The 27,765-nt window shown below is 45.0% G+C and overlaps 2 protein-coding genes across 4 annotated transcripts in view; one reads left to right on the top strand and one right to left on the bottom strand.

The window, feature by feature from the left end:
- The first annotated feature begins 605 nt into the window (after positions 1-605).
- Rdh12 (retinol dehydrogenase 12) lies at positions 606-12,610 on the top strand. Its single transcript, XM_048415641.3, has 7 exons — positions 606-821; positions 2,622-2,740; positions 3,183-3,338; positions 4,129-4,233; positions 5,033-5,242; positions 9,186-9,375; positions 11,898-12,610. Exons 1-7 carry the CDS (start codon positions 754-756, stop codon positions 11,998-12,000), a joined length of 951 nt encoding a protein of 316 aa, XP_048271598.3. The 5' UTR covers positions 606-753; the 3' UTR covers positions 12,001-12,610.
- A 12,555-nt stretch (positions 12,611-25,165) lies between these two features.
- Zfyve26 (zinc finger FYVE-type containing 26) overlaps positions 25,166-27,765 on the bottom strand; it is a 61,184-nt gene continuing 58,584 nt past the window's right edge. For all 3 annotated transcript variants that reach the window (XM_048415725.3, XM_048415726.3, XM_048415727.3), the window contains exon 42: positions 25,166-27,179. In XM_048415725.3, coding sequence (XP_048271682.3) covers positions 26,976-27,179 — 204 coding nt within the window. In that variant the 3' untranslated portion in view covers positions 25,166-26,975. The remainder of the gene's footprint in view (positions 27,180-27,765) is intronic.

The following is a 27,765-nucleotide window of genomic DNA, read 5'->3' as shown; positions in this document are numbered from 1 at the left end:
GTCTTCTCTTTGAGGCACGGTACCTCTTGATTCTGGGGACCTTTCAGTTCCTCCAGGCTCCCTGGCGCTGAGTTTCCAGTTTCCATTTTGTGCTAGTATTTCTGTGATTACAGTTGGGAACCACCTCTTCTGGCCTGAGCTACCACATCTGTATTCTACATGAGTTTTGGGGATTGAACTCAGGTCGACCGGCTTGCTTGGAAAAGACTTTACCCACTAAGCCTTCTCCCTGACCCTCACTCACTCTTCTACTTTAGATCACACATATTTCAAGCGTCATTAGGTCTTGTTTTTTTGACACAGGGTCTTGCTGTATTGTTTAGGCTGGCCTTGAACTTGTTTGTCGGCTCAAGTGATCATCTTGCTTCAACCTGCCAAATAACTTGAATTATAAAAGTGTGTCAGTATGAGTACCTTTTATGAAGTCTGCTGATAAAGTTAAAACATAGTCTATCTTGATGATACAGTGGCTGGGGAAACTCCAGTTTCCCCAAATTCTCTCTGCCTGTAAAAGCCCTAATCTTCCTTTAAGCCCCACCCCTGCAGGACTACATCTCCCAGGAGGCTGTGCTCTGACTGCTCTTGGATTTAAGTAAGATTCTGAGCTCCGTTTAAGCCAGCCTGTTGCAGAGTGCCCTGGAGTGAGAAAAGCCAAGAGTCAGTCGAAACTGCCAGGAGTTGGAGCCAGAGAAGGATCCCGAGGCCAGGGTGAGGGTGGAAACTGGAGCAGCAGCAGCCAAGGAGGCTGACAAGATGCTGGTTATCTTGGGACTGTTCGCGTCTTTCCTCTCGATCTTGTACCTGACAGCTCCATCCATCAGGTTCGTCTTAATCCAGCAACTCAGCAATACCTTACAAAGCCCTGCAGTGGTAATTGCCTGCGACTGCTGAAGGAGAAAAAGGGAAGACAGTGAAAGAGGATTAGAGCAGTAAAACCAGGAAAGGAGGGGTTATGGAAGCGAGTGGAAAATGAGAAGGAAGCACCTGCCTGGGTGGGGGGGCGAAGGTGGGGCTGATTCGAATTCCGACGCTAAGGGAAGGCTGAGAGGACGGCGTCCTGGAACTTTCATTTAACCCCTTTAGGTTTCTCTGACACTTTCCCTTTCTTTTCTGACCTTAGGTAAGGTAGGGTGTCGTGAGGGCGTTCTTGTTGAGGAACTCATTGTCAAGCAGTAGGCACTCTGGGAAGGAAACAAACCCCCTTCCCCTGATACTTCTCTCAATAAATGTTTTGGAAATAGCCCTTTCACTGGGCATTTCTGGAGGTGCAAAAGAAAAGGCTATTCTGAGTAAAGAATTAAAAATTTGCTGATGATTAAGAAGGTTAGATAGGAGCCAGGCGTGGTTGTGCTTGTCTTTAATCCCAGCACTCGGGAGACCGAGGCAGCTGGATCTCTGAGTTAGAGTCCAGCCTGGTCTATAGAGTGAGTTCCAGGACAGTAACGGCTAAATAGAGAGACCCTGTCTTGAGTCTCCATCCTCTCTTCCCGCCCTTGCTGCCAAAAAAATAAAGGTTAGATAGACATATTAGGGACAGGATGTCAGAGTGTTGTACTCAATCATGGACTTGTTTAGAAATGATTTGAACAACTTTGAGTTTCGTTTTCTGCTTTGTAATGTAGAAATAATACTGAAATGGCTGGGAAAATTAATATAAATTACATAAGGAAATATAGTATGTATGGACAGTATCTAGCTTGGGAAAGATAGTGAGTGTAGAGATGGTTTATCCTGGGGTAGACAGTGAGTGTAGAAAGTGTCTAGCCTGGAATAGATAACGAGTGTAGAAAGTCTATCCTGGGGTGGACAGTGAGTGTGGAAAGTGTCTAGCCCTGGGTCTGTCAGCCAGTGATGTTCAGGAAGTGTTCTAGACTCTATGGTCTTGTTTTCAGCAAGAATGTTTTCTCCGTATGCCAATGGCCTGAATAAAATCTCTAACCCAGTGGCTGAAAGTCTCTCAGGATGCTCTACCGTCTACAACTGAAGAGGCAACTGAAGGGTGATACTTACATGTGTCAGCCCAGATGCTGTTCACCAGTTCCTCTGCTGACTGTTGGAGCCTTAGGGCTCAGGGCTATTGATTCCACTAGTGTTCCTCACCCGTGTGTTTCCAGTGTGGGTCAGAGGAGGAGGCTGACCTATGGGAATCTAGAGATTAGACTGATAGCTTTGTTACCTGACAAGGAATGCCTCCATTGGCCCTGGCTCAGGAGCATTTTCTCTGCTTGTTCAGGACACATGACCTTCCTCTCTATGCCTCTGAGCTGGCCACTACCCTGGCCAATCAAACAGTGGCCCATACAAACTAACTTCTTTTTTTGTTTGTTTGTTTGTTGTTTTTTTTTTTGAGACAGGGTTTCTTTGTGTAGTCTTGGCTGTCCTGGGACAAGCTCTGTAGACCAGGCTGACCCGGAACTCAAGAAAATCTACCTGCCTTTGCCTCCCAGGTGTGGGATTAAATGTGTGCACTACCACTGCCTGGCTCAAATGAACTTCTTAAGATGATAACATTTTATGACTCCAATTTAAAGCCCTCCCTCCTGTAGTTACGTGGTCTCGTTTTATGCATCTCAGCATGAGTTTGGGAGACCAGTGTATGATTTTCCTCCCTTTGGACACAGGAAGTTCTTTGCTGGTGGAGTTTGTACAACAAGTGTACGGATTCCCGGAAAGGTAGTGGTCATCACAGGTGCCAACACAGGCATTGGCAAGGAGACGGCCAGAGAGCTTGCACGAAGAGGTGAGTCCTTTCCCGTCTGTTTCCTCGGGGCCACACCTCCTGCCCTCTTCACCGGGGTCCTGCCTGAATTTCCTTGTCTTTCTTTCTGGGCTTGGAGGCAATGATGGGAATTCAAGGACACTGGAATCCAAGTTTAACATGGCACTAATTTATTCTGGCATTCCACATAGCTCCCTTCCTTCCTGTACCTTCCCTACTTCAGGGAGTAAAGGGAATGATGTCTCTGTGTAATAGTGGTCAAGTCAGTTATTCTAAGGCAGATACTAAGCAGGGTGAAATATCAGAGCGTAAGATGAGGGTTCTCAGCTGTACTGTGAGAATCTGGAAGTGGCAGTATGGCCACTCCACTACCACAGGGGCAGCTATGAGTATGCTCTACCCATCAGCTGCAAGCTCACTTCCTGTACCTCTGCATGCATTGCCCTTTCTGCCTTGGCCCCAGGAGCACGAGTATACATTGCCTGTCGAGATGTACTGAAGGGAGAGTCTGCTGCTAGTGACATCCGAGCAGACACCAAGAACTCCCAGGTGCTGGTGCGGAAATTGGACCTATCTGACACCAAATCCATCCGAGCCTTTGCTGAGCGCTTCCTGGCAGGTAAGGTTCCAGTGAGTAGCCAGGAAAGCAGGAAACTGAACAACGTAGGGATGACTGCCCCACCCAGAACCATCTATGGCCTGGCCCTTGCATCATACCCATGATCCCACTGGACAGGTTCAGCCACACAAACCAGCAGGACAGGGAATGGGCAAAGGAATGGCAGGGGGACAAGCTGGGCAGGATCTTTATCAACATTTTGCTCCACAGTGGGAATCTTGGAGGTTTCATCTCCATGTCTGAGCTTGTACCTTGGCGTGAGGTGTGGCCCTCATGCTGTTCTTTTCTTTCATCCAGAGAGTCAACCTTCTGTGCCTACAGGCACTAGATGAGTGTGTGCCATTGTCAAAATGCTCCCATGTCTTGGGAAATTACCAGCATCTACCAAGGACTACAGGTTCTTGAGGGACAAGGTCTAGGTGTGCCTTGTTTTGCCAAGTCTTCCCAGGGCCCATCAATGTGGGCCTGCTCCAGATCTGGCGGTTAGTATACATTGGCCATGCGAATGAACAAGTGGTGTCCAGGAAGATATGAGCAAGTCAAATCAGAAACCCAATGACAATGGTGATTTTATATCACCCAGACAGGTCCAAATGGGGAGTAGTTATTGACTTCTGAGGCAACATCTTATCTTAGAAGACAGGAGAAAGATGAGTGATGAGAATATAACCTTACCTAACAAAGAGTAGTCACCCGTGAAAGCAGGGAGGAGGGCGCAACACTTGAGATGGTGACAGGTGGCTAGAGGTTGCATTGCCAGCTGAAGGATCTCCCCGACTGTACTCAACAGAGGAGAAGAAGCTCCATATTTTGATCAACAACGCGGGAGTGATGATGCACCCCTATTCTAAGACAACAGATGGCTTTGAAACCCACTTTGGAGTCAACCACCTGGGTAAGTATCTTTGTGTGGTTAAAGGTGAGCTATCACCCACCTGGACCTCTCAGGAAGATGACTCTGCCCAGTGCTCAGGATCTCCATTGATCCTCATAGAGCATCATCATAGGATCCTCATAGGATCCCTCACCACAAGACACATTGCTTGTTTGCGCTTTTTTAAGCAGTCAAAAATGTGACTCTGTGTTTCTATTCAGAAGCCCCCATCTCAGAAAATACTAGGGAGAAAAATGCCATCCTTAGATGGGATAGTGGCAATGTGAATCTTGCTGGGCAGAGCCAACCTGTGAGTATTCAGGATCTGGATTTGGCAGGGAAAGTAACATCCACACGAGAACCAAAAAAAAAAAAGCCTTGGGCTGGTGTGTGGGGGGTAAGTGAACCTTTTGCAGTTGATTCACAAGACAGATTGGTGTTCAGAGTTCAAGATTAATGTTCTAGTCACCAGAGCATGTGGCATATTCTAAGCGAATGTTATTTTCACTGACTATTATAGCTTTCTTTCTATATAAGTATATGAGAACCCACAGTTATGCAGAGAAATTGGAGACTAGCAGATGGGTATGTAAACAATAAGTACAAAAATCTAGATTAAATATCATTGATGCCGTCTAGCTTTGGCCCTTGCTTTGGAGTGTTGACTGACTTAAAGGAAGTGACCATTTAGTGTGGAGTGATTCAAGCTTTATTCTCATGCAGAAGGCAGTGAGCCAATATGAAAATTCTCTCTTCTGCTCCCATACCCGGAGCCTAGAGACATTCTACCCCTGAGTTTTCCTTTTGGATTTCTTTGTAGGCCATTTTCTTCTTACCTACCTGCTTTTGGGGCGGCTGAAGGAGTCTGCTCCTGCACGGGTGGTAAACCTATCCTCAGTGGCCCACCTTGGTGGCAAGATCCGTTTCCATGACCTCCAAGGAGAGAAGCGCTACTGCCGTGGTTTTGCCTATTGCCACAGCAAGCTGGCCAATATACTTTTCACCCGAGAGCTGGCCAAGAGGCTCCAAGGTACGTGTGGGGGAAATAATAAAGTGTATTATCATTTAAATAATAAAAACAGGACCCTTAGTCCAGATTATAGGTTCATAGAAACTCCTGAAACCAGGCTATTGAACATACATATTTTAGTACTATTCTGCATGGTTCGGAGAATGATCTATAATAGCTGTGCTTTTTGTTTTGAATGAGTGAGCTTATTAAGTATGTAGGAAGCAAAAATAAAAGAATAAAGAGTAGTAACAGAGAGAACAGTGGACAGACACTAAAACACCAGATTGGGCACTAACAACATCTAGCGGAGACAACTAGAGTCGCCCAGTTGAGAGAGCAAATAAAAGGGAACGTCAGGGTCTTACAAACACCTAGCAGAAACTAACTGAGGAAGCCCCATTGTGGCAGTCGGAGTCCTGATTGAGAATACTGGATAGAGCATAAAACTGTTTCTAAGCAAAAGAGCACATAGCTCCAGATAAACAGAACATTACCAAAGCAGGCACCTGCAACATCCAGCAGAAACCGAGTACTGAAATTGAAGCAGTCAGCCAGAATTCCCCGTTGAGCTTTTTCTCTACGGGTGAGCCTCCTGTAGCTAGACTTTAACTCCCTGCTCCTATTCCAGGTATTTTAAGGTTACAGGATAGACAATGAATAACCTTGGTTGGGAACCGCTTCCCTTCTAGCTGCTCTCAAGAACACATTTTTAACACCCTTAGCTGCTTGTCTTTTTCCTTCTTCCCGTTGCAGAGTCAGGGCCATCCTGACTTAGGAAAGAACAGGGCAGGTTGGAAGATGTTTGACATAAATATGCTTCAGTGTGAAGGGGGCAACTCCATTTCCAGAGCTTCTTAGTGAGTTCCAACAGAATGTAAACATTTACCGGTACAATGTACCCTACAAGAAGGACCATGGCGTGTCAAGGAGACTGAGGTTACTAACAGAATGGAGTTGCTGTCCCTCAGGAAGTCCTGGGCTGAAGAGGTTGGGACTCTGGAAAGTTGTCTTATGTTGGCTGCCTCTTTGCCTCCGATTATTTTGTTTTGTTTTTACAACAACCCTTTGTAACAGTCAGAGTAGGTAATAACATTCCCATTTTATAGGTCAGAACTGAAATCCATGGAAATGGCTAGCGCAAGATTATACAACAAATGGAGCTATCAGACGACCCCAGGGATTACTTCCGTAGTTCACAGAGAGCCGGAACTGGGACGTGGGCTCTCGGCTCTAAGCCCAGGGCTCTTCCTCCCGTGTACCTTACACTGAGTCCTGCTAAGCTTCTGACAGGGAGATAGGGCTGGATTTCAGACTCCTGGGTCTGAGTTCTTGCCCATCTACATACTAAACTTGTGCATAGGTAGACATGTTCCTTTAGCCTCCCCGACTGCCTCATCAGCTATAAAATGAGACCTTAATCCTTAATAATTCTGCTCTTCCCTCGGGTCTAGATAATCCGTGGGCCCTGATACCTCTGAGTTTAGGGGACTGTTTGCTATTGTGAAAAATTCAGAATCTGGGAAGAATGGTCAGTGTCAGAATGTCAGAGCAGGAGAATGAGATAATCTGGCAATAAATAGTAATGACAGGGAGCTTTGCATGCCGGGCACTGTATAAGCCTCCAAATGTTCTTATGAGATAAGCATTATTATTTTCCTCTATCTATGAATGAAGAGAAAGGCACAGCTGTTTTAAGGCATTTGCTCAAGTACGTTTCCCAGCTGAGACAGTCCTCACTCAAGAATCTAGCAATGGGCGTCACTGTCCGAGTGGGGCATCAGACTGCGGCCGACTACCTATGACCTTGGGCAATTTATTTAGTTACTCTGTGTCTCCATTTCCTTAGCTGTACATAGGCATCTTAATGCTACCTACTGCTGCATAAGCCTCTTTTCAGAGCTAAGACATGACCGGCTTCTGTCCCCTGCTCTCCAAGTCCCCCTGCCTCTGATTAGCTGAGTAAGAAACACTGTTCCAAAAAAGGAGAAGGAAAAGGGAGGCACAGGATTGCCTGACCTTGGTGTCACACCTGTGCTGGGTAGAGCAAGTGTGAGAGGATCACACCTCTCAGCATCAGGTGGTCAAGAGTTTTGGCCGGGCCTTTGGAGACAGTCTGAGGTAGTGAGGAGCCAGGTGAGAAGCACAGACTCTATGCTGAAATTGAGTACTAAGGCACGTAGGGACTTGGCCCATAGCCCTCCTCCACAATGTTCTGCAGGTCAGTTGAGGATGAGGTTTCTTTGACAAGCCACCATTATGGAGCCTGATGATAGTCCATACCAAATCAGTGTATTCCTTTCAACAATTTATTTCCCTACAGGGAATACCTTCTCAACCAATCAAGGCTGCATGTACAACCAGATTTATCACCCACATATTAACAATATTGGCACCATTTGTCTCAGTATTCTGAGGTTACAGCAGTCTTTTGCTTGAATTATTTCCTAAATTACCTTATCTGTTATGTCCACTGCTAAGTGATCCAAACGTGCCTGCCCCCCTTGTGCCAGAGAGTATGTAAATCTACAAAGCAGACAGCGCTACAGCTGAGAGCACATCAAGGAACAGATCCTAGAAAGATGCCATGCGATGCTGCCCTGAATGCAGAAGAACCTGCATTGTAACGAATGGAGTCCAAATTGCTGTTCCTGCGTTGGTTTTCTTATCCAAATGCTCCCCTGTCAGGCTCCAGCTTTATTTTATTTTCTTCCAGCTTTGGACAATAACTACTTTCTAAAGGAGTTACAAGTTGTCCAAGATTGATGAGTTTTGTTTTTTTTTTAAAATAGAATGTATCTATTATGTGGACAAAATTTTCACTTTAACTTGGTTGTGAAAGATTTCCTGCTGTCGCATCAAAGGAAGGAACAATATTCCAGCTTCATCTGTTCCTGTTTAAGGCGTCCACTGTTAGAGATATACTTTATGTTCCTAACTGATATGGCTGGAGAACCAGTATTGAATTTATAGCATCGTCAGAAGCAAAAATGTGATATGTTACTTGCGTCAGTAAAGGAATGGCCTGCTCTTTACAAAGTAGATATTGAAGATCAAACACCCTTTGTATTCCAAATTAGAATCTCAAAACTTTTGTAGTTTCCATTAAATTGCCGGGAGGCTCGGAGTTGTTAGTCCATCTTCCAGCGTTAAATGTCTCAGTGAATAACTGATTCAAGCCATTAGTGGATGATTGATCCAATGATAACTCTGCCAGTAACTGATATATTTTCCTTCAATAAGTTGTTTTTATTTGTATTTTATGTGCATTGGTGTTTTGCCTGCATATATACTTGGGTGAGGGCGTCAGGTCCCCTGGAACCGAAGTTACAGACAGCTGTGAGCTGCCATATGGGTGCTGGAGATTGAACCTGGGTCCTCTGGAAGGGCAGTCAGTGCTCTTCATACCATCTGTCTGGGGATCCCTTCCTTCACTAAGTTGTGTAAATCAAAAAGCTAAAAAGAAATGAAACAACACAGGTAAAGTGCACAATGCAGCCCCTGCACGTAAACAGTACTGAAAGTGAGATGGTATGGGAGTTGTGTTGGAGCAGCTTAATGTCCCATAATTCCCACCAGCACCCCTCCATCCACACCTCATAAATGTGTTTCCCCAGCTAGTCTCTATCCTCAGCCTTTCAAACAGATTGTTGTCCCGAGCTCCTCCCATAGAAATGGCAAACACTGCTATTAATGATGAATACTTCTCTTTCCCACATGTTTTTATTAGTAGCATGTAAGCCTCCATATAAGATCACATTGAACTAGGACTCTTCTTTTGGAGCATAGAAAGCTGAGAAGGCTATGTAGATCTTTCTCAAAGAGATCAATTCATTACCGGGCAGAATGAGTAGACCCTTTTGAAACCTAGACTGGAGTTCTCCAAGTCTCTTCTCGTCATTTGGGTATTTTGCCGCAGAGCTCAGAGAGTGTCCTTGGCCTTACTGTGTCTTCTTTGTCCTAGGAACGGGGGTCACCGCCTATGTGGTACACCCAGGTATCGTCATGTCTGAGATCGTCAGACACTCCTTCCTACTGTGCTTGTTGTGGCGGCTTTTCTCGCCCTTCTTCAAGTCCACCCGGCAAGGGGCTCAAACCAGCCTGCACTGCGCCCTGGCAGAGGGCCTGGAGCCCCTGAGTGGCAAGTACTTCAGGTACGGGTTGGCGGTGCAGGGTGTCTCCACTACCAGTGTGTCTGTGAATCACGGCACCCGGAGCTTTGCATTGGTCAGCTCCTTGGTGCTGGATAATGGAATCCAGGCTTGGGTAGGGTCAGTGTGCCGGGTTTCTGTGAGCATCTTTTGAATTTGAGTACCACATGTAAACATAACTCCATGGGCAGTCAGAGCTTCCAAATGAGAAGTCTAAGCTAAAGTCTCCTTCCCATTCCCTGACTTAATCCTGCCCAGTTTGGTCTACTGTTGGTTGCTAAGCAACGCGCCATTTGTTAAGTGGCGCTCTGAGTGTCTGCAGCAGAAGAATGGATGTGAATGGTAGCAGCCAATGTAATGTGGCTTGAGCTCTTGGCATATGTTTGACCCTCAGCTAAGTGTGTTATGTGTATCAGATCATACAGTCATCTCAGCTGTCCTCAAACTCAAGAGTTCCAACTGCCTCTGCCTCTGCCTCCCAAGTGCTAGGATTAGAGGAGTGTGCCACCATGGCCAGCTCTTGATTTAGCTTAGAGGCATTTTCTCACTATGAAGTCCAGTTTGACCTCAGATTTATGATTTTCTGTTTCAGTCTTCTGAGTGCTGGGGTTATAGCTATGTCCCAGCATGTCTAGTTTCCTTTTGTCTTTAAGTGTGGCCATTAGAAAATCTGAATTATGCATGTGGCTCATATTTTTGATTTGCATCCTTTTGTTGTTGTTGTTGTTTGGAGGGGGGCAAGTTTCTCTGTGTAGTTTTGATTGTCCTGGAACTTACTATGCAGACCAGGCTGGCCTCAAATCACAGGGCTCCCCTCTGCTTCCCAAGTGCTGGGATTAAAGGTGTACACTCTACTGCCTGGTGTGCATCCTCTTTTTATTGAACAAATGTACCCCCACAATCTGAGTGTTTACATTGCTGCCTTATGAATGTGACAGGTATTATGTAGTCATTTAATATGATTTCAGATAACATTTAATTAATAAGGGATTTTCATAATACAATATGAGAAAGCAAATAAACAAAAAACCTAGACTACAAAACTATAGGGGCTGAGATATGACCCAGCAGCTAAGGGTTCTTACTGCTCTTGCAGAGGACAGCAGTTCAGTTCTCAGTGCTGAGTGTCACACTGACTGTGACTTCGGCTCCAGGGGACTGGTGCCCTCTTCTGGCCTGCACAGGCTCTCACTCACACGCACAAGCTCCCACACAGACACACATGGATACATATAATGAAAATGAAAGCTTTTTAAAAGACCATGTGAATGTTGTTATAAATACGTAGTGAATATTCTAGAAAAACCTAGGGAGATGAGAAAGTGCCAGACAAGATGAAAAAGAGACTTACAACTTCTTAGTCTAGCTGTTTCCTTATTATTTAGAATGTTTTGGAAGGTCTTACATATATTTGCTATCTATATAATTAAAATATATGTTAACAACAAAAAAACTTCTTCCCCAAACTAAATACAATATGGTCTCACTTTTGTATAAAAGTAAAAATCCACATAAACTTACATATATCTATGCATAAACCAACAAGGTTGGAAAAGAAGGCCAGCCAAATAATAGGCTTTTTAAAAAAAATCAGAATTATATTTTCCAAACGTCAAATAGAAGTGTCATAATTATGAAAACTAGAACTCCAGTGGGGCAGTCTGTCTCCTTTTCACTACTCTTCCCATCCTTGGTCCCTCGGCTCACTCTAAAACAGGTCAGTACTTACATAGTTCTCCCTGGGCACAAGTGACTTTGGATGGAATTCAGAGTTTCTCTAAATTTAGTAAGAAAGTCACTGTAGTGTTTTCTGTGACTTTGCCACCACAGGTTACAGATATTTTCATATCATATTGAATTATTGAAGATATTTCATAATCCCTCTTTGGCTCACAATTACTTTGAAATAGTTGGGTATCAATTCTGGTATTGCATCTTGCTGTAGGCCATGTTAAAAAAAAGCCTATGTATTACTATTTCAAAATTTGTTTTATATATATATATATATATATATATATGCATATGTGTTTATTTTTTTAAGATTTTTAAATTTATGTGCATCTGTGTGAGTGTATATGCATGCATGTGAGGATGCCCATGGAGGCCAGAATGGATGCTGGATCCTCTGGATCTGGACTTGCAGGCGGCAGTGAGCAAGCAGCCTGACATGGTGCTGGGAAGCAGACCTGGATCTTCTGGAAGAGCAGCAAACGTGCTTTGCTACCAACTCGTTTCTTCAGCCCCTATATTTTGGTTTTACAAGACAGGGCCTCATTGTAGTTCAGGATAGCCTCAAAGTCACTCTGTAGCCAAGGATGACATTAAACGTCCAATCTTCTTGACTCTGCTTCCCAAGGGCTAGGATTATTTAGGCTGCACTCTGACCTTGAAATACTTAAGAATTCGTTTCAATGTAGTTTTCTTAAGTCCAGTGCACATATTTTATATAATTAGAAATCTATTCTGAGAAATGTGTTCCAAGATTGTCAGTTTTAATTCTAATGTTCACTCTCTGTGTCTGCCAGTGACTGCAAGAGGACCTGGGTGTCCCCAAGGGCCCGGAATAAGAAGACAGCTGAGCGTCTGTGGAATGTCAGTTGTGAGCTTCTAGGAATCGAGTGGGACTAGCTGGCTGGGAGAGCATGGCCTTTTCAGGCCCAATCCATGTCGTAATGAAAGGGGACCAAAGACAAGGGCAGCCCAAAAGGATTATCCTTCTAGCCTGCTGCTGCTGTGACTCCTGCCTACTCCGAACCTTCTAGAATCCTTTATACACACGACCTTTTTGTGAGGGAGGGTCAGAGTCCGCAGTGATATTCAGACCTACAGACCATTCTCCTCAGAGACTTAGAGAACCCACAACCCTCTGGGGCAAGAGGTCTGGTTAGATGCCAGGCTGGACATAGGGGTAGAAGAGGAACCTAGGAAATCAGGTCCGTTTCCTCACCAGCATCATAAACACTAGCCTACATGTTCATGGGAGCACTAGCATTGCACATTCCTATGAACTATAGCCTCAAACTCTAGATTGGCCTCTTCTCTCTTCAAATTGAAATGTTAGTCACAACCCTGAAGTCTGGACCAAGTAAGAAAGAAGTGGCTCACTTTGGCTGAGCTTCATTTCTTCCTTTGAATGTCCTGGAGACTTTGCATGAAGCTGAGCACATTTTCCACCATGTAGATCATTCCAAACCGTTTTCTTTACTTCAATTTTTAGAGAAATAAAGATTTATGTTCATCTCATTGTCTTATTTGTTTTCTCAGGGAGAAATGGAAGAAAGGATATCAGCTTGTTAGTCCAGTGAGTCCATATGTCCTCTTACCGAACCACTCACCCATACATCCAGAACTTTCTTAGAGTACTGTGTCTGGGTACAAAGTAAGATGGCCAAACTAGCATCCACTCAGGTTTCTTTCAATGCCAGTATTTTATTATGAGAAGTAAGAGGTGTGGATTAAAGCACAGAGCCATTCAGCTCCACCACATATTATGATCAGATAGATTTGACATATAGATACAAGAAAAGCAAGCCCCTACCAATCTGTTTCCCTAAATGTATGGTTCTCGTTCCCTCTGGTTCCCCTGTTCTTCTGTGTTGTGGCCCTCATGGCCTCCTTGCTGAAGGTCATCCAGAAGAGGTAGGTGTAGCATGAGGGCCGGCTTGTTGGGGTATCTGTCCCGCCCGGTACCCCTCAGCCGGCATACCCCAAAGAGAAATCATACACAGGACTCCATAAGATTATAAACTGATTGGCCATTAGCTCTGGCTACTTATTAGTTCTTATAACTTATGTTACCCCATTATCCTTATCTACTTTAGCACATGGCTCCGTACCTTTCTCAGCTGGGCAAGTTAAATGCTGCCTCTTCAGTGATCTGCGCAGGAGTGAAGGAATGGCTTCCTGCTTTCCAGAATACTCCTATTCTCATTGCATCACCTCTACTTCCTGTCTGGTTTTCCCACCTATACTGCCTGCCTGGCCAATCAGCGTTTTATTAAAATATGATTGACAGAATACAGACAATTCTCCCGCATCAGGTAGGCAGATGTGGCCAATATTACAAGCCATTGGCCCAAGAAGTCATGTTTATTGATCCTAGATCTGAAGGGCATCTACTCTTTTCTTTAATGTAACATGACTTTAAAATTCTTATAGGTATTTATTAACTGTATAAAACAATGGGTTTATTTATGATATTTTCACATGTGTATGAGGTACTTTGATCATATTTATCCCCATTATCCACACTTACCTTCTTGCCCCTGGAAGTAGCCTTTATAAATCTTTTACTATTAATTCTCTATCTCTCTATCTGTGTAATGTGAGTGTGTGTGTGTGCACAAGTGTTTGCTTGTGTGTGTATGTGCACGTGGGTGTTTACATGTGGGTGTGTGCATTTGTGTGGGCGTGGAGTGTAAGCGTGTGCATGTCAGTGTGTGTTTGCATATGAATGTGTGAGTGCGTGTTTGCATGTGAGTGTGTGCATATAAGTGTGTTTGCATGTGTGTGCTTGTGCGTGTGAATGTGTGTGAGTGTTCGCGTATGAGTGTGTGTTTGTGTGTGATGCTGCACTCAGGGCTTTGAGCAGTCTAAGCTAGAATATAAACAAGGTCAAGACAAGACAGAAGAGACAGAGGACCTACTGCACTGCATTGGTGATGACCCTGAACGTCCTCTCAGTGCTGGGAACAGGAACAGAGACTAGGAATCATGGAAGGTGGGAGACAGGCACACCTAGCTATTCTTTGGGCAGCAAAGCATGGCATGAGTGTGTGTGTGTGTGTGTGTGTGTGTGTGTGTGTGTGTGTGAGAGAGAGAGAGAGAGAGAGAGAGAGAGAGAGAGAGAGAGAGAGACAGTTCACACATGAGTCCCAGACACATCTGCAGGGTCTAAGAGATCTAAAAGATGCAGTGGGAACTGGGGTGCAGGGGACAAGCCTGAGGTGGAGTTCACATATATAACAGGGGGTTAAATAGATGCAGAAGGGGCAAAGCCATGTGTGGGCTGCAGGAAGCTTGCTGCTCTCTGGTTCCCCCACCCAAGGCATCATACTCAGACTGAAATTGGCATTAGATGCTGGAACGGAAATTATGTTTGTAAATGGCCACATGAAGTTTGGAGCTGGCTCTGCAAGATAGTTCTCCCTCCATTTCAGACCCAATTATGTTTGTCCCCAAAAGGTCCCCTAAAACTCACTGTCCAGGACAGACTGACCTTGTGTCAAGGAGAAAAGATGGCAGCAAAACAGTCCAAGAAGGAAAACATGATACCCCTGAGAACAGGAGAGCGAGTCAGCTAACGAGACACTGTGCCCTTGAGAACAGCTGGAAGGCAATCGTAGAATATAAAAATGCTTGTGCAAACGGCTGATTGGAAGTCTCACCTGAAAGGAATGCATTCTGCTTGGGACCTCAGTGTAAATCAGAGACTCCGACTGACTATTTTCTTGACTGTATTCTGCCAGGTGGTGGAAGAGCCTAATCTGATGTTCTGACATGCTATTTTTCTTCTACTTTTTGTTTGCTGTACATTTAACATTCTTACTCATCTGAAACCGAAAGGCTATCATGGATCATTCTTTAGATGTAGCAGATGCTGGACTCCACCATTTCCCCTGTCGTTCCTGTGCTCCTTTGAGCCAGAGCCTCCCTCAGCAATAAGCCTCTAGGCTCTCCACAGCTTCCTCCCAGCATCCAAAATATTGTCCAACGTAGGACAAGAAGGAAGTGTTAGCCTTGGTTTTTCCAGAAGAGACTTTCCCAGAGTTAATAATCAAGTGACCCAAAGTCTTGATCCCACATCAATAATGCTGCTATCAGTGGTGGAGACGTTGACCTGTCCATCTTGGCACTCTACTGTGACCACAGAGAAGGTTTTCCTTTGGCTTTTTTGTGTTTGGATATGGACATGGCATCCGGTCTCGACAAAGGGCTCCCTGGAACCTGGGAAACTGGATGCTAGATGAGAAGGGCTCAGGGGTGACAGTACTCCCCACTTCTTTCTGACTGTTCCAGTTCCCTTGTCTTCATTACTCCTGGATCCTCTGAGGCTCCGACGCCCTTAGCTAGGCTAGCTCACTAGTACAAATCTTTCCCCCCTTAGCTTGCCTGACAGACTCTCCCAGATTTCTTTAAAATAACACCCGGAAAAATAAGAGACAAGGAACCCGAAGAGACTTATGCAAGTGAGAAAGTGTGTCAGTGTGCCGAAATGATGACCTACCGAATGCCACAGGTGATCTTGGCTGTCACCAGGCTCAAGTCTAACTTGACTCTGCATCCAATGCCACCAAGCATCCCAAGCCTTAGAGGACAGACTTCCGTGTATTTATCCTCTTCTAGTTATAACACACACACACACACACACATTGAACAGACTCAGGACAACAACAACAACAAAGGAACGCTTTGCTCAAACTCAAGAAAGCTCCAGCTAGAGGACACCATGAAGGGGACGCCAGCCACCGCCCCATACAGGTCAAAGGGTTTGTGGTTGCTGGGGACGTAGCTAAGTTGGTAGAGTGCTTGTTTTTCTCTGCTATGTCCTAGTATCACGGCAGTCTGTCTCATCAACGCCCAGAAACAAAGGAGCCTGTCAACCACAGTCTGAACCAAATTGGTTCCTCCTCTGAAATTGTTTCTCCAGGAATTTGAAACATCAATGAAAATCTGAGCAACCCAGCCATCTTCCTGGACTTCCCCAAGCCCCTTTCTTGGGTCCTCCTCCCGACCCTCCCTCTTTTGTTCTTTACTTCTTAGCATCTACAGTGATCTTAGAATGTGTATGGAAGGAGACACTGAACTAGCAAGAAACAGTTCCAAAGTTCCTCAACTGGGAAAAAAAAAAGAATCTTCAGTGTGGTGGTTTGAATGAAAATGACCCCCATGGATTCATAGGGTGTGACCTTGGAGGAAGTGTGTCATTGAGGGTGGGTTTTGAGGCTTCAGAAACTCAAACCAGGCCACGTGGTTCACCCTCCTGCTGCTTGTAGATCCAGATGTAGAATTCTCAGCTACTTTAACACCACAACTACCTTCACGCTGCCCTGCTTCCCATCATTCCGATAATGGACTAAGCCTATAAATTGTAAGCCAGCCCAATTAAATGCTTTCCTTTATAAGAGTTGCCATGGTCATGGTATTTCCTCACAGCAATATAAAATCCTAAAACATCCGGTATAAATATATATGGAGTGCTATTGCTTTTGGGGTTGTTGTTCCATAAACAATTGTATTATTTATATTATTTAAAAATTAACCATACATGGATAGATGGATTTCAGAATGACAAATGTGTATTTTGTGATAAGATTTATATTTTATAATAACATATCCATATGTAATTGTAGGAAACTCCAGAAAAATGTACAATTTATTCAAATTTTCTTCTTCAGACTCAGACTTCTTGTCCAGTTTATAAGTTTATTTTGGGGAAGGTTCTGCAAACTTGACGAAGTGGAACCTTGTTGGAGGAAGTACTTGACTGGGGGTATGCCTTTGAAGTCTCTGCCTGGTTCCTAGTTCCTTCACTGCCCACTTCCTCTATGTTACTGGGTGAAGAATCCCCTATCACACCCTTCCACCACTGTGAAGCTACCACTTGTACTGCCTAAGAGCATGCGGGCAAGCAACCATGGACTGAGCCCTCTGAAACCATGAACCCCCAAATAAAGCCTTCCTCCATTGGGTTGTTTCCCGGAGGTATTTTGTCATAGCTATGAGAAAGCTAAAATATGCCAACCCACAGTCATGCTCTAGGCTCTCCCTTTTGTGACTTTGACTTGTTTCAGTGTCCTCACCTCTGCCCACATTGTAAACAGACCGTCCAAGCACCAGGACTCATATGTGATTGCTCTGGTCTTGGCAAAGTGTTGTCAAATTTCTCAGATGTTTCTGATATGTTCGTGAGACTCTGGAGCACTGGTCCAAGACAATCACGATGATGACCTTTTCCTAGCAAGCGATTGGTTATAGAAAAGTCATGTGGCACATAATGGCCAATGGGACACAGGAAAGAGTTTTGGTAGTTTTGGAAAATGTTTCCTAATTAAGTGATTAAAAAGTCAGGCAGGTGGGTGTGATGGTGTATGTCTGTAACTAAATCCAGTACACGGGAGGTTGTGTATAAAGATGGTAAGTTTAAGGCCAGATAAGACCATGTAAGGAGTTCTCAGACCTCTCTGGCTATATAGCAAGACTGTGTCTCAACATTTAATGAATGAATAAGTACATGAAGTGTAAATGTAAAAAGTGAGGCATAGAGCTGGGCAGTGGTGGCTCACTCCCAGCACTCAGGAGGCAGAGGCAGGTGGATCTTTGTGAGTTTGACGGCAGCCTGGTCTATGGAGTGAGTTCCAGGACAGCCAAGGCTGTACAGAGAAACCACTCTCAAAAAACAAAACACAGAACAAAACAAAGAAACAAAAAAGTAAGGCATAGGAAGAAATTTGTTTTCTATTGCATGCTGTCATGGCTGAATGTGATGCCTGAATGGGCTAAAAGCACCCTGGGTCCATGAGTGGAGCTGAGCTGGCCCAGCAATTAAGCTGACATGCTGAATCTGGTTTGTGGCCTGATACAGTGGCATTAAGTTGAACTATAGAACATTTCTAATATTGAGCCATTTTAATTTATGACCAGTGTGAAGCAGACTTTTTTTTTTTTTTGAGAGAGAGAGAGAGAGAGAGAGAGAGAGAGAGAGAGAGAGAGATCCTCAATATATATTACAGACTGACTTAGAACTTGCTATATGTACCCGGCTTGAACTTGCCATCCTTCTGGGGTTACCAACGTTTGCCACCATACCTGATTTCCTGATTTACTTTCATCATTCTCAATTTCTTCATCTTCCAAATGAGAGTTTGACACCTGCTTCACTTCAGTTATCAGTATCAGTATGTATCGGTATGTGGTTAACTGATTATTAGAAGTGAACATTTTTTCTTTTTTTAAAAAAGAAAACAAACTATCGTTTTTCATTTTACATACCAATCCCAGTTCCCACTCCCTCCCCTCCTCCCATTCGCTCTACCTTCCTCCCCCACCCCCATCCACTCCTCAGAGAGGGTAAGGCACATTGCTTTGAGGAAGGTCCAAGGCCCTCCCTACTATATCTAGGCTGAGCAAGGTATTCATCCAAAGAGAACAGGTTCCCAAAAAGCCAGTACAAGCATTAGGGGTAAATCCTGGGGCCACTGCCAGTAGCCCTGCAGTCTGCCCCAGTCATACAACTGTCACCCATATTCAGAGGGTCTAATTTGGTCCTATGCTGGTTCTTCCCCGATCAGTTTGAGTTGGTGAGCTCCCATTAGCTCAGGTAAGCTGTTACAGTGGGTGTCCCCACAAAAAGGCAGCCTACTAAATGGGAAAAGATCTTCATCAACCCCACATCAGACAGAGGACTAATCTCCAAAATATATAAAGAACTCAAGAAATAAGACATCAAAATTCCAAATAATCCAATTAAAAGATGGGGTATGGATCTAAATAGAGAATTCTCAACAAAAGAATCACAAATGGTCAAAAGACACTTAAAGAAGTGTTCAACATCCTTAGCTATCAGGGAAATGCAAATCAAAATGACTCTGAGATACCATCTTAGTCAGAACAGCTAAGATCAAAAACACCAATGATAACTTATGCTGGAGAGGATGCAGAGGAAGGGGAACATTCCTCCTGGTGGGAATGCAAACTTGTACAATCACTCTGGAAATCAGTATGGTGGTTTCTCAGAAAATTGGGAATCAACCTACCTCAGGACCCAACAATACCACTTTTGAGCGTATACTCAAAGGATGCTCAATCATACCACAAGGACATTTGTTCAACTGTGTTCACAGCAGCATTATTTGTAATAGCCAGAACCTGGAAACAATCTAGATGTCCCTCAACCAAAGAATGAATAAAGAAAATGTGGTACATTTACATAATGGAGTACTACTCAGTAGTAAAAAACAATGATACCTTGAAATTTGCATGCAAATGGATGGAACTAGGAGGAAACATCCTGAGTGAGGTAACCCAGATCCAGAAAGATATGGTATGTACTTACTCATACATGGATACTAGCTGTAAAGCAAAGGATAACGAGGCTGAAATCCAAGACCTCACAGAAGCTAAGAAACAAGGAGAACCCTAAGAGTAACATATATAGATTCCCCTGGGAAGGGAAAATAAAAGATTTCCTGAGAAAACTGGGAGCATGGGGGTCAGGGGAGAAGGGAGGGCAGAAGGAGAGAAGGAGGGAAGAAGGGGAGGGGAGGAGAACTTGAGGGAACAGGATAGTCAAGATGGGAGGACAGAGACTGAGAGCAAGGAAAGATTCAGGGAGCCATTATGGGGCTAGCAAGAAACCTGGCACTAGAGAAATTCCCAGGAATCCACAAGAATAACTTTATCTAAGACCCTAAGCATTAGTGGAGAAGGTGCTCGAACAGGCCTTGCCCTGTAGTCAGATTGATGACTACCTTAAATGTCACCATAAAACCTTCATCCAGCAACTGATGGAAACAGAGGTAGAGTCCCACAGTGGAGCACTGGGCTGAGCTCCCAAAGTCTAGTCAAAGAGTGGGAGGAGTGAGAACATGAGCAAAAAGGTCAAGAGCATTATGGGGACACCCACAGAAGTGAACATTATAACACAGAGATTTTTTTTTTTGAGATAGGGTTTCTCTGTGTAGCTCTGGCTGACCTGGAACTCACTCTGTAGACCAGGTTGGCCTTGAACTCACAGAACCACTCTGCCTGCAGAGTGGTGGGATTAAAGGCATCCATCACTGCCCGACCCAGTACAGAGACTCTTAATAGCCTTAGTATACCTTCGTAGGAGTTCATCCAAATTTTATACAATATGTTCAGTCTGTGGTCTTTATGATCTTTATTAGCTAAAACAATCAGCCAAGAAGACATAGAACACAAGGCCGGCTTATTATAGTAGAAGAAGGGTAACTGGAAAAAGGAACAACCCTGAATTTCAGTGGCTTACTACAGTAAAAGTTTATTTCTTGTTTATGTCACAATCTAGAGAAGAGACAGAGTGGCCTGTGTCACACAACCATTAAAGACCAATAGAGGGGCCCGAGAGATGATGGCGCCACAGTTAAGAGCACTTGCTGCTCCTGCAGAGGACCTGGGGTCAGTTCCAGAGGACCTGGGGTCAGTTCCAGAGGACCTGGGGTCAGTTCCAGAGGACCTGGGGTCAGTTCCAGAGGACCTGGGGTCAGTTCCAGAGGACCTGGGGTCAGTTCCAGAGGACCTGGGGTCAGTTCCAGAGGACCTGGGGTCAGTTCCAGAGGACCTGGGGTCAGTTCCAGAGGACCTGGGGTCAGTTCCAGAGGACCTGGGGTCAATTCCAAACACCTACATGAAAGCTTACAACTTCAGTTCCAGGGACTCTTATGCCCTCTTCTGACCTCTGAGGGTCCCAAGTGTGTATGTGGTGCAGACACACATGCAGGCAAATCACCTATACAATACATAAAATAAATAAAATCTTAAAAAAAAATCAGTGCCACTGCCAGTGGCCCCTCAGTCTGCCCCAGCCAGACAACTGTCACCCACATTCAGAGGTGGGTACCAGACTAGTTTGGTTCTATGCTTGTTCCTTCCCAGTCTAGCTGGAGTTTTTGAGCTCCCATCAGCCCAGGTAGACTGTTTCAGTGGGTGTCCCCATCATGGTCTTGACCTCTCTGCTCATATTCTCACTCCTCCCACTCTTCAACTGGACTTTGGGAGCTCAGTCCAGGATTTATCCCTACGGCATGTACTGGCTTTTTGAAAACCTATTCTCTTTGGTTGGATACCTTGCCCTGCCTAGATACAGTAGGGAAGGCCTTGGACCTTCCCCAAAGCAATGCACCTTACCCTCTCTGAGGATGGGGGTGGGGTGGGAGGGTATGTGGAGCAAATGGGAAGAGGGAAGGGAGTGGGAACTTGGATTGGTATATATAGGGAAAAAAGAGTTTGTTTTCTTTTAAAAAAAATTTAAAATATCAGTGGCTCCACTGCTCCTCAAGTCCTTGAGTTGTGCACTAGATGTTCTGTATAGAGCAGGAAGGATGAGAACACGAGGACCAGTGATGTTCAGCTGAGTATCATAGCCATGTCTGATTTATAAAATAGCATATACTTATTTTATAACATTTATTTCTTGCTTTCATCTAAGTACCATTTCAGATTTGATTTAAGCATGTTTCATTTTGTCCACTTTCTTACAAATAATCTTTTTTGTTTGCTCTTTCAAGACAGGGTTTCTTTGTAGCTTTGGAGCCTGTTCTGGAAGTAGCTCTTGTAGACTATGCTGCCCTCGAACTCACAGAGATCTGCCTGTCTCTGCCTCCTGAGAGCTGAAATTAAAAGTGTGCACCACCACTGCCCAGCACAAATATTTTTTCTATCTCAGGAAATGACTTCTATATTTGGTGTTTTGCTACCTACATACAAATAGTCAATTTCACAGAGACAAACAGTCCAATGGAGGTGTTACCAGGAGATGGGGGAGTTTTTATGAGTCATTGCCCATGCCACAGTGGTCTCTTCAGTGATACACTTGCCAGAGACCTCCCTATGCTTCTCTTAGTAACCCCAATAAGCTCACTGGTTCCCTTGAGTGGGATTATTTCTTTGTTCTATCATCAGTACCCTAGGTGAAATGAATATATGTTTTTTCCACATCCCCCCCCCCCCCAAAAAAATAATGCAACATAGGAGAGAGTGTTAGACCAAGAGGAGCCCGTTTCTGCCAGGGTAATGTGACTATTGATATTTGCTTGCCTGGGTATTACGAGTCTAATTGCCTGTGATCTACTTTGCCTAAGCCTCAGCCAAAGACAGCTGGCAGCCTAGCCTGTCTCGGGTTTCTAAACCTAGCGCTCGTCTGTCCTGCATTCAGGTGGAATGTTTCCATACTCTTTGTTGCGACATGTCTTCGTGTCATGGCCACACCAGATGTTTTCAGAGCTCCTTCCATCCTTAGCGTGTGTTTGCCCCATTTGTTTTTGTTTTGAATGAGAAATCGGAGAGGCTCACATTTCTGGGGAACGATGGCAACAGCAGCGATGCGAATGCTCTCAGCTCAGGTGTCCTCCTGCAAACGTGTGCCCCGAGAGAATGAGAAGCGGGTTTAACCTTGAGTTTTGTTTTTCTCAAATACTACACAGGTAGTTGATTTTTAATCCATAGATCATTTGATAGTAAAATTATAATTGGACTTTTTTGTTGTTGTTGTTGTTGTTGTTATGCTAGGAATCATAAAGTCTGAAAAATGGCAACTAAGTTTTAAGAAGGTCTCAGGATGCTATCTGTCTCCCACTACCTGAGCAAGAATTGATGAAAATGAGACCCTATCTCAAAAACAAACAAAAAATCCATCTAGTTTATGAATTATTGGGGGACAAGAATGGTGGGAATGGTAGGGTGAGCACTCTCTACCCCACTGGTGGGAAAGGAAATTGCTATGGAAGTGGCGGGAATTATTGACCAAATGCACATATCCTCTTACTCAGCAATTCAGGATAATTCACTGTAGGACAATCTGTTGTGGCAAAATACCCCTGCACCCCCACTCTGGGACTGAACACTAGATATTGGTCACCTCTGGGAGGGAACGGGCCGTGGGACAGAGATGGGAGGACTCTTCACTCATATTCCTGCTCCTACTGTATCACCGATCTCCACCCCTTCACCTAAAGTAGGCATGAGAGATGGCTCAGTGGCTAAGAGCACTGCCTGCTCTTCCAAAGGTCCTGAGTTCAATTCCCAGCAACCACATGGTGGTTCACAACCATATGTAATGAGATCTGGTGCCCTCTTCTGACCTGCAGGCATACATGCAGACAGACTACTGTATACATAATAAATAAATAAATCTTTAAAAATGAATTTCCTAGTGGTAGAGGGAACACTAAGAGGATTCTAAATTGAGTTTATTTTTTATGGTGGAATTAGGTGGAATAGGACTTTACACATACCAGGCAACTGCTGTATTTTCAAACCATATTTCTAATGCACTAATAAAACAATAATTTATGACAATAAACTTATTTTATGTGTGTGAATGTTTTGCTTGCATATATGTCTGTGCACCATATGTATGTCTGGTGCCCATGGTGGAGAGAAGTGGGCGTCATATTCCCTGGATCTGGTGTTGTTGGGAGGCCCTCCTGGTCAGGTTGTAGTCTGCCACAGTCTGACAGCTCTCTCTGAGCTCAGCAGCAGGGAGGACTCCCTCTCTATCCTACTTTCTATCTCACCTTATTTGAAGACGGTTTCTAGGTCCAGACGCTTGACTTATCACTGGTGTGACCCTTGACACAGTTCCCTGCAGAAGCCTTCTCCCAGCGGTCCATATGGGAATTAGACATAGTTCTAGGATCTTTACGGCAGAACTGTGCTTCTGCATATGATCACTAAGACTTGAACTAAGGGTTTTGGGATAAGAATGTGCTGTTTAGTGCAAATTAGGGGATGCCCCAGCCACTGTCCCCATCCTTTACTCCTCACTCACTGAAGTTATCTCCTGGGAGGCTATTTTCGCCATGGTCACAGGCCATCCAAAGCTCTGTCCTCTCTTCTGTCCCTTTGTCCTTCTCTGGAAAAACAGCCAATACTCCTCCTCCTCCTCCTCCTCCTCCTCCTCCTCCTCCTCCTCCTCCTCCTCCTCCTCCTCCTCTTCTTCTTCTTCTTCTTCTTCTTCTTCTTCTTCTTCTTCCTCTTCTTCTCCTCCTCCTCCTCCTCCTCCTCCTCCTCTTCTTCTTTTCTTTTTTGAGACAGGGTCTCACTCTTTAGTGCTGGTTGTCCTGGAACTCACTATGTAGGTGAGAGACGAGGCTGGCATTAAACTCACAGAGATCCTTCTGCCTCTGCCTCCTGAGTGCTGAGATTAAGGGCATGCACTGCCATGCCTAGCCCACCCCCCCTTTTTTGTTTTTTTGTTTGTTTGTTTTTTTTTTCGAGACAGGGCTTCTCTGTGGCTTTGAAGCCTATCCTGGAACCTATCCTCTTGTAGACCATGCTGGCCTCGAACTCACAGAGATTCAGTTGCCTCCCAAGTGCTGGGATTAAAGGTGTGTGCCACCACCGCCCAGCCCCTTCTTAAGGTTTTAAAATTTATTAATACTTATGTGTATTGTGTGCATGTTCGTGTGTACAAACATGTTAATGCCACGTTGTGTATATGGAGGTCAGAAGACAACTTGAACAGTCAGTTCTTTCTTCCCATCTTTGTGTGGGTGTCAGGGACCAAACTAAGGCTGTCAGGCCTGTGTGGCAAGCGCTTTACCAATGAGACACTTCTGGGGCCCATAGTAATTTTTTTTAATACATTGGGAATTTGAGAAATCCACAACTGTATGAACAGCCAGTGCAGGAACTGTTCAAGAGAAAGTCAGTCAGCTTCCACAAAATACATGAGCAAAAGCCAAGAGTCTGGAAACAGGGAGCAAGTCGGCAAGAGGATCAGGAGTTCTAGGTCACCGTTAGCTACACAGCAAGTTCAAAGTGATTCTGGCCTACACGAGAACTTGTCTCAAAACAAACAGAAGTCACGGGCTGGAGACATGGTTAGGTGGTTAAGAGCACTTGTTCTTACACAGGACTTGAATTCAGTTCCCAGCAACTCAAAGGCAGCTCACAACCACCTGTAACTCCAGTTCCAGGGGATCCCATACCCTCTTCTGGCCTCCACAGGGGCTAGGCGAGCAAGCACGTGGTATAGCATATAGACATTTAGGCATGCATACAATTTCTTTTTTAAAAAGCGCACTTATATAAATAAAGCCATGCAGCTAAGAAGTGGGTGGAATAGACAGTTTATTGTGGCTTGGCTGTAGAACACACAACCCTTCAACACGTACAGGTGTTTTGATGTTACTGTTGCTTTGCAGGAGACCACAGTGTGATGTCTGAGGTCTGTAGTTTCTTCTCTGTTAACCTGGTCAATGGTTACCTATTTTATAGTTCAAGTTAGGAGAAAGTCAGGGAAATCTGGTGTGACACCCTAAATCAAGGGCTGCGAGACTTACAACCCAGGTGTGTAAAGTGCTTATTCTCAGTGCAAAAAGGACAGCCTTGAGTGTAAGCTGACACCAGGCACTGGGGGCTCCCGGGACCTGGGTGCTGTGTTCTATGACTCAAGGAAGGGAAAGCCACCACCAGACTGCACCCTCAAGGGACCAAGTATTTTCCCCTAGCCTTTCTTCTCTAGTAGGACCACAGCTTGGATTCTTGACAGGTGTCTGTTAACAGTTGTTAAGAAAAACATGGTTCAGAAGAAATGAACAGGGCTTCTAAGCACCAGAGACACTGATTTAAGTTTCCAGTTCCTGTTGCCTTGGCAGCAAGGGGGAGACCAGTAGGCTGAGCTCTGGCTGGTGGGAGACTCGGGGCTACAAGCTTTTCTTTGGGGCTCTCATTTGTAAAGCAGTCACTGAATGACAAAGTCTTTCTCTTGAGCACTGACTTGTCTCGGGTGGGAAGATAAGCAGATGCATATTTAACCCTTCATCTTGTCCCCACCATTGGATGGGACTTATTGGTTACCTCCTTGTGCTGACTCATCTGAAGGCCCAAGTGTGACATGAACCCCATTCCCTCTGTGCACTGCTGCCTCATGAGCCGGGTTTTTGCATATTCCAGTCCATGGTCCCGAGGAGACTGAAGGAAAGCACGCGAGATAGAGAAACGGTTTCTTAAAGAGGCACAAACAAGAATGCAGCTCACATAGGTAGAGTCACATAGGTAGATCGTTCAGCCCCAGGATCCTGGCTACTATTTCTTTCCCCGGACGCTAAAAGACAAGTCATGTGTTCTTACCCATCCGCCTTGCAGTAGGGATACTGACAAGAGCCAGCCCTGTGTTTGAAGAGACCTGCTTTTTCTTCCGCTCTGGATGAATGTGATGAGGCCTGGCCTCAGCCTCCCCAGATCTGACCATTATGTTGTCTGTCACCAGAGCCTTCAGATGCCCGCACCTGAAAACCTTGTGCTTGTGAGAGGTGCTGCCGGGAGAGCTCTCATGGTCCACAGGTGTAAACACTCCCAGGGCCTTCTCTGAGTTTTGGAAAGGGAGAAGAAGCATTTCTTTATCTAGCACTGCTTTGTAACTCTGTTAGTCCCTCATGTTAAGAGGAGTCGCTAAAGTGTGTCTGCACAGTGGGGAGGAACTGTGGACAGACAGGATGACCTAGGGTAAGAACCAAAAGTGCAGGGAAGGTTTGCAAACCAGCACAAAACCAGCACAAGGTAGGAAGTAAAGTGCCTCTCTTCAGCAGAGGGGTCTCGTTTGTTCAGAAAATGCTTGGGCGTAAACATGAGTGCACAGGAGCATGCACACGTATGTGCACACATGCACACACACAGTCACTCTGAGGTAGAAAGAAGTGGCTATCTCTAGACAAACACGAATCCTACAACTTCTCATGGCACTTGTGTGAAAGGACCTGCTCTTGCCCACACAGGCAAGCAGGGTCCAACCTGCTCTCTCCAAACCTCGGGCAGGGCCAGAAGTCCCACTCCACAGGAAGACGGAGATGGAGGGCATTGTGTGGCATTGCGCCTGTGGACATAGCTCCCAGGCTACAGTTCCTAGGTTCTGCTGCCCAGGGTCACTTCCTGGAGCCTGAGCCATGGGCACCACGGGAGTGGCTTGTCAGAAGCCACTGAGCACAGATGTCTTGAACCACAGAGTCCCCACTGCTTTTGGCAGCCTGCTGCACCTGCTGGACCAGGGCGGCTGCCTGCGAGTGTTCTTGCTTCACAGCGATCAGGTAGGCAGAACGCAGTTTGCAACATGTCAGATAGGCTCGGACCTAGTGATTGGTTGGGCACAAGATATTGGAAAAGAAATGATCAGAAAAGGCAGGTCAACGAACATAAAGAGTCCCAGGAAATGCCGGTGGGTAAACAGTACTTCTCACGCACCAAACTGATAGCTAGGCTCTTGGCTTCTATTATTTCATAACAACGGTCTACACATCAAGCGATTGCATGGCTTTGTGCTCAAATGTAAAGTGCAATCACAGATAAAATAAGATTTTAAAAACCAAGGTAGCGAGGCAGACTCTGCTCTTTATCCAGTTTCCTCCAGTTTCTTTTTGGAATCAGAACTAGTATTGCCAGTGCCCACAGGCTGTGATTTTATAGCTTCTTGTTGATTAACTGATAGTCTTGACTAGACTACAAGGTTCATGAGAGCAGGGATAATATACTCTTTGGGCCTAGCAAGCAGTCAGTGTGCAGCCAATGGGTCTTACATGGGTGACTGGGTAGATGAGTAAAGAATCATACCTTCCTTTGCAAAGGGTTTACAGATTCCTGTTTTCTGTTTTTAACACGCTGAATTAAAACAAAAACAATCCTTTAGGTGGGTGGCCCTGGGGACTGAACCTGAGTCCC

This window comes from Myodes glareolus, chromosome 11 (assembly GCF_982192425.1).
Source record: "Myodes glareolus chromosome 11, mMyoGla1.1, whole genome shotgun sequence".
In the NCBI taxonomy this organism is placed as follows: Eukaryota; Metazoa; Chordata; class Mammalia; order Rodentia; family Cricetidae; genus Myodes; species Myodes glareolus.
Note: the sequence above shows the minus strand (reverse complement) of the source record. Positions and strands in the feature narration are given on the sequence as shown.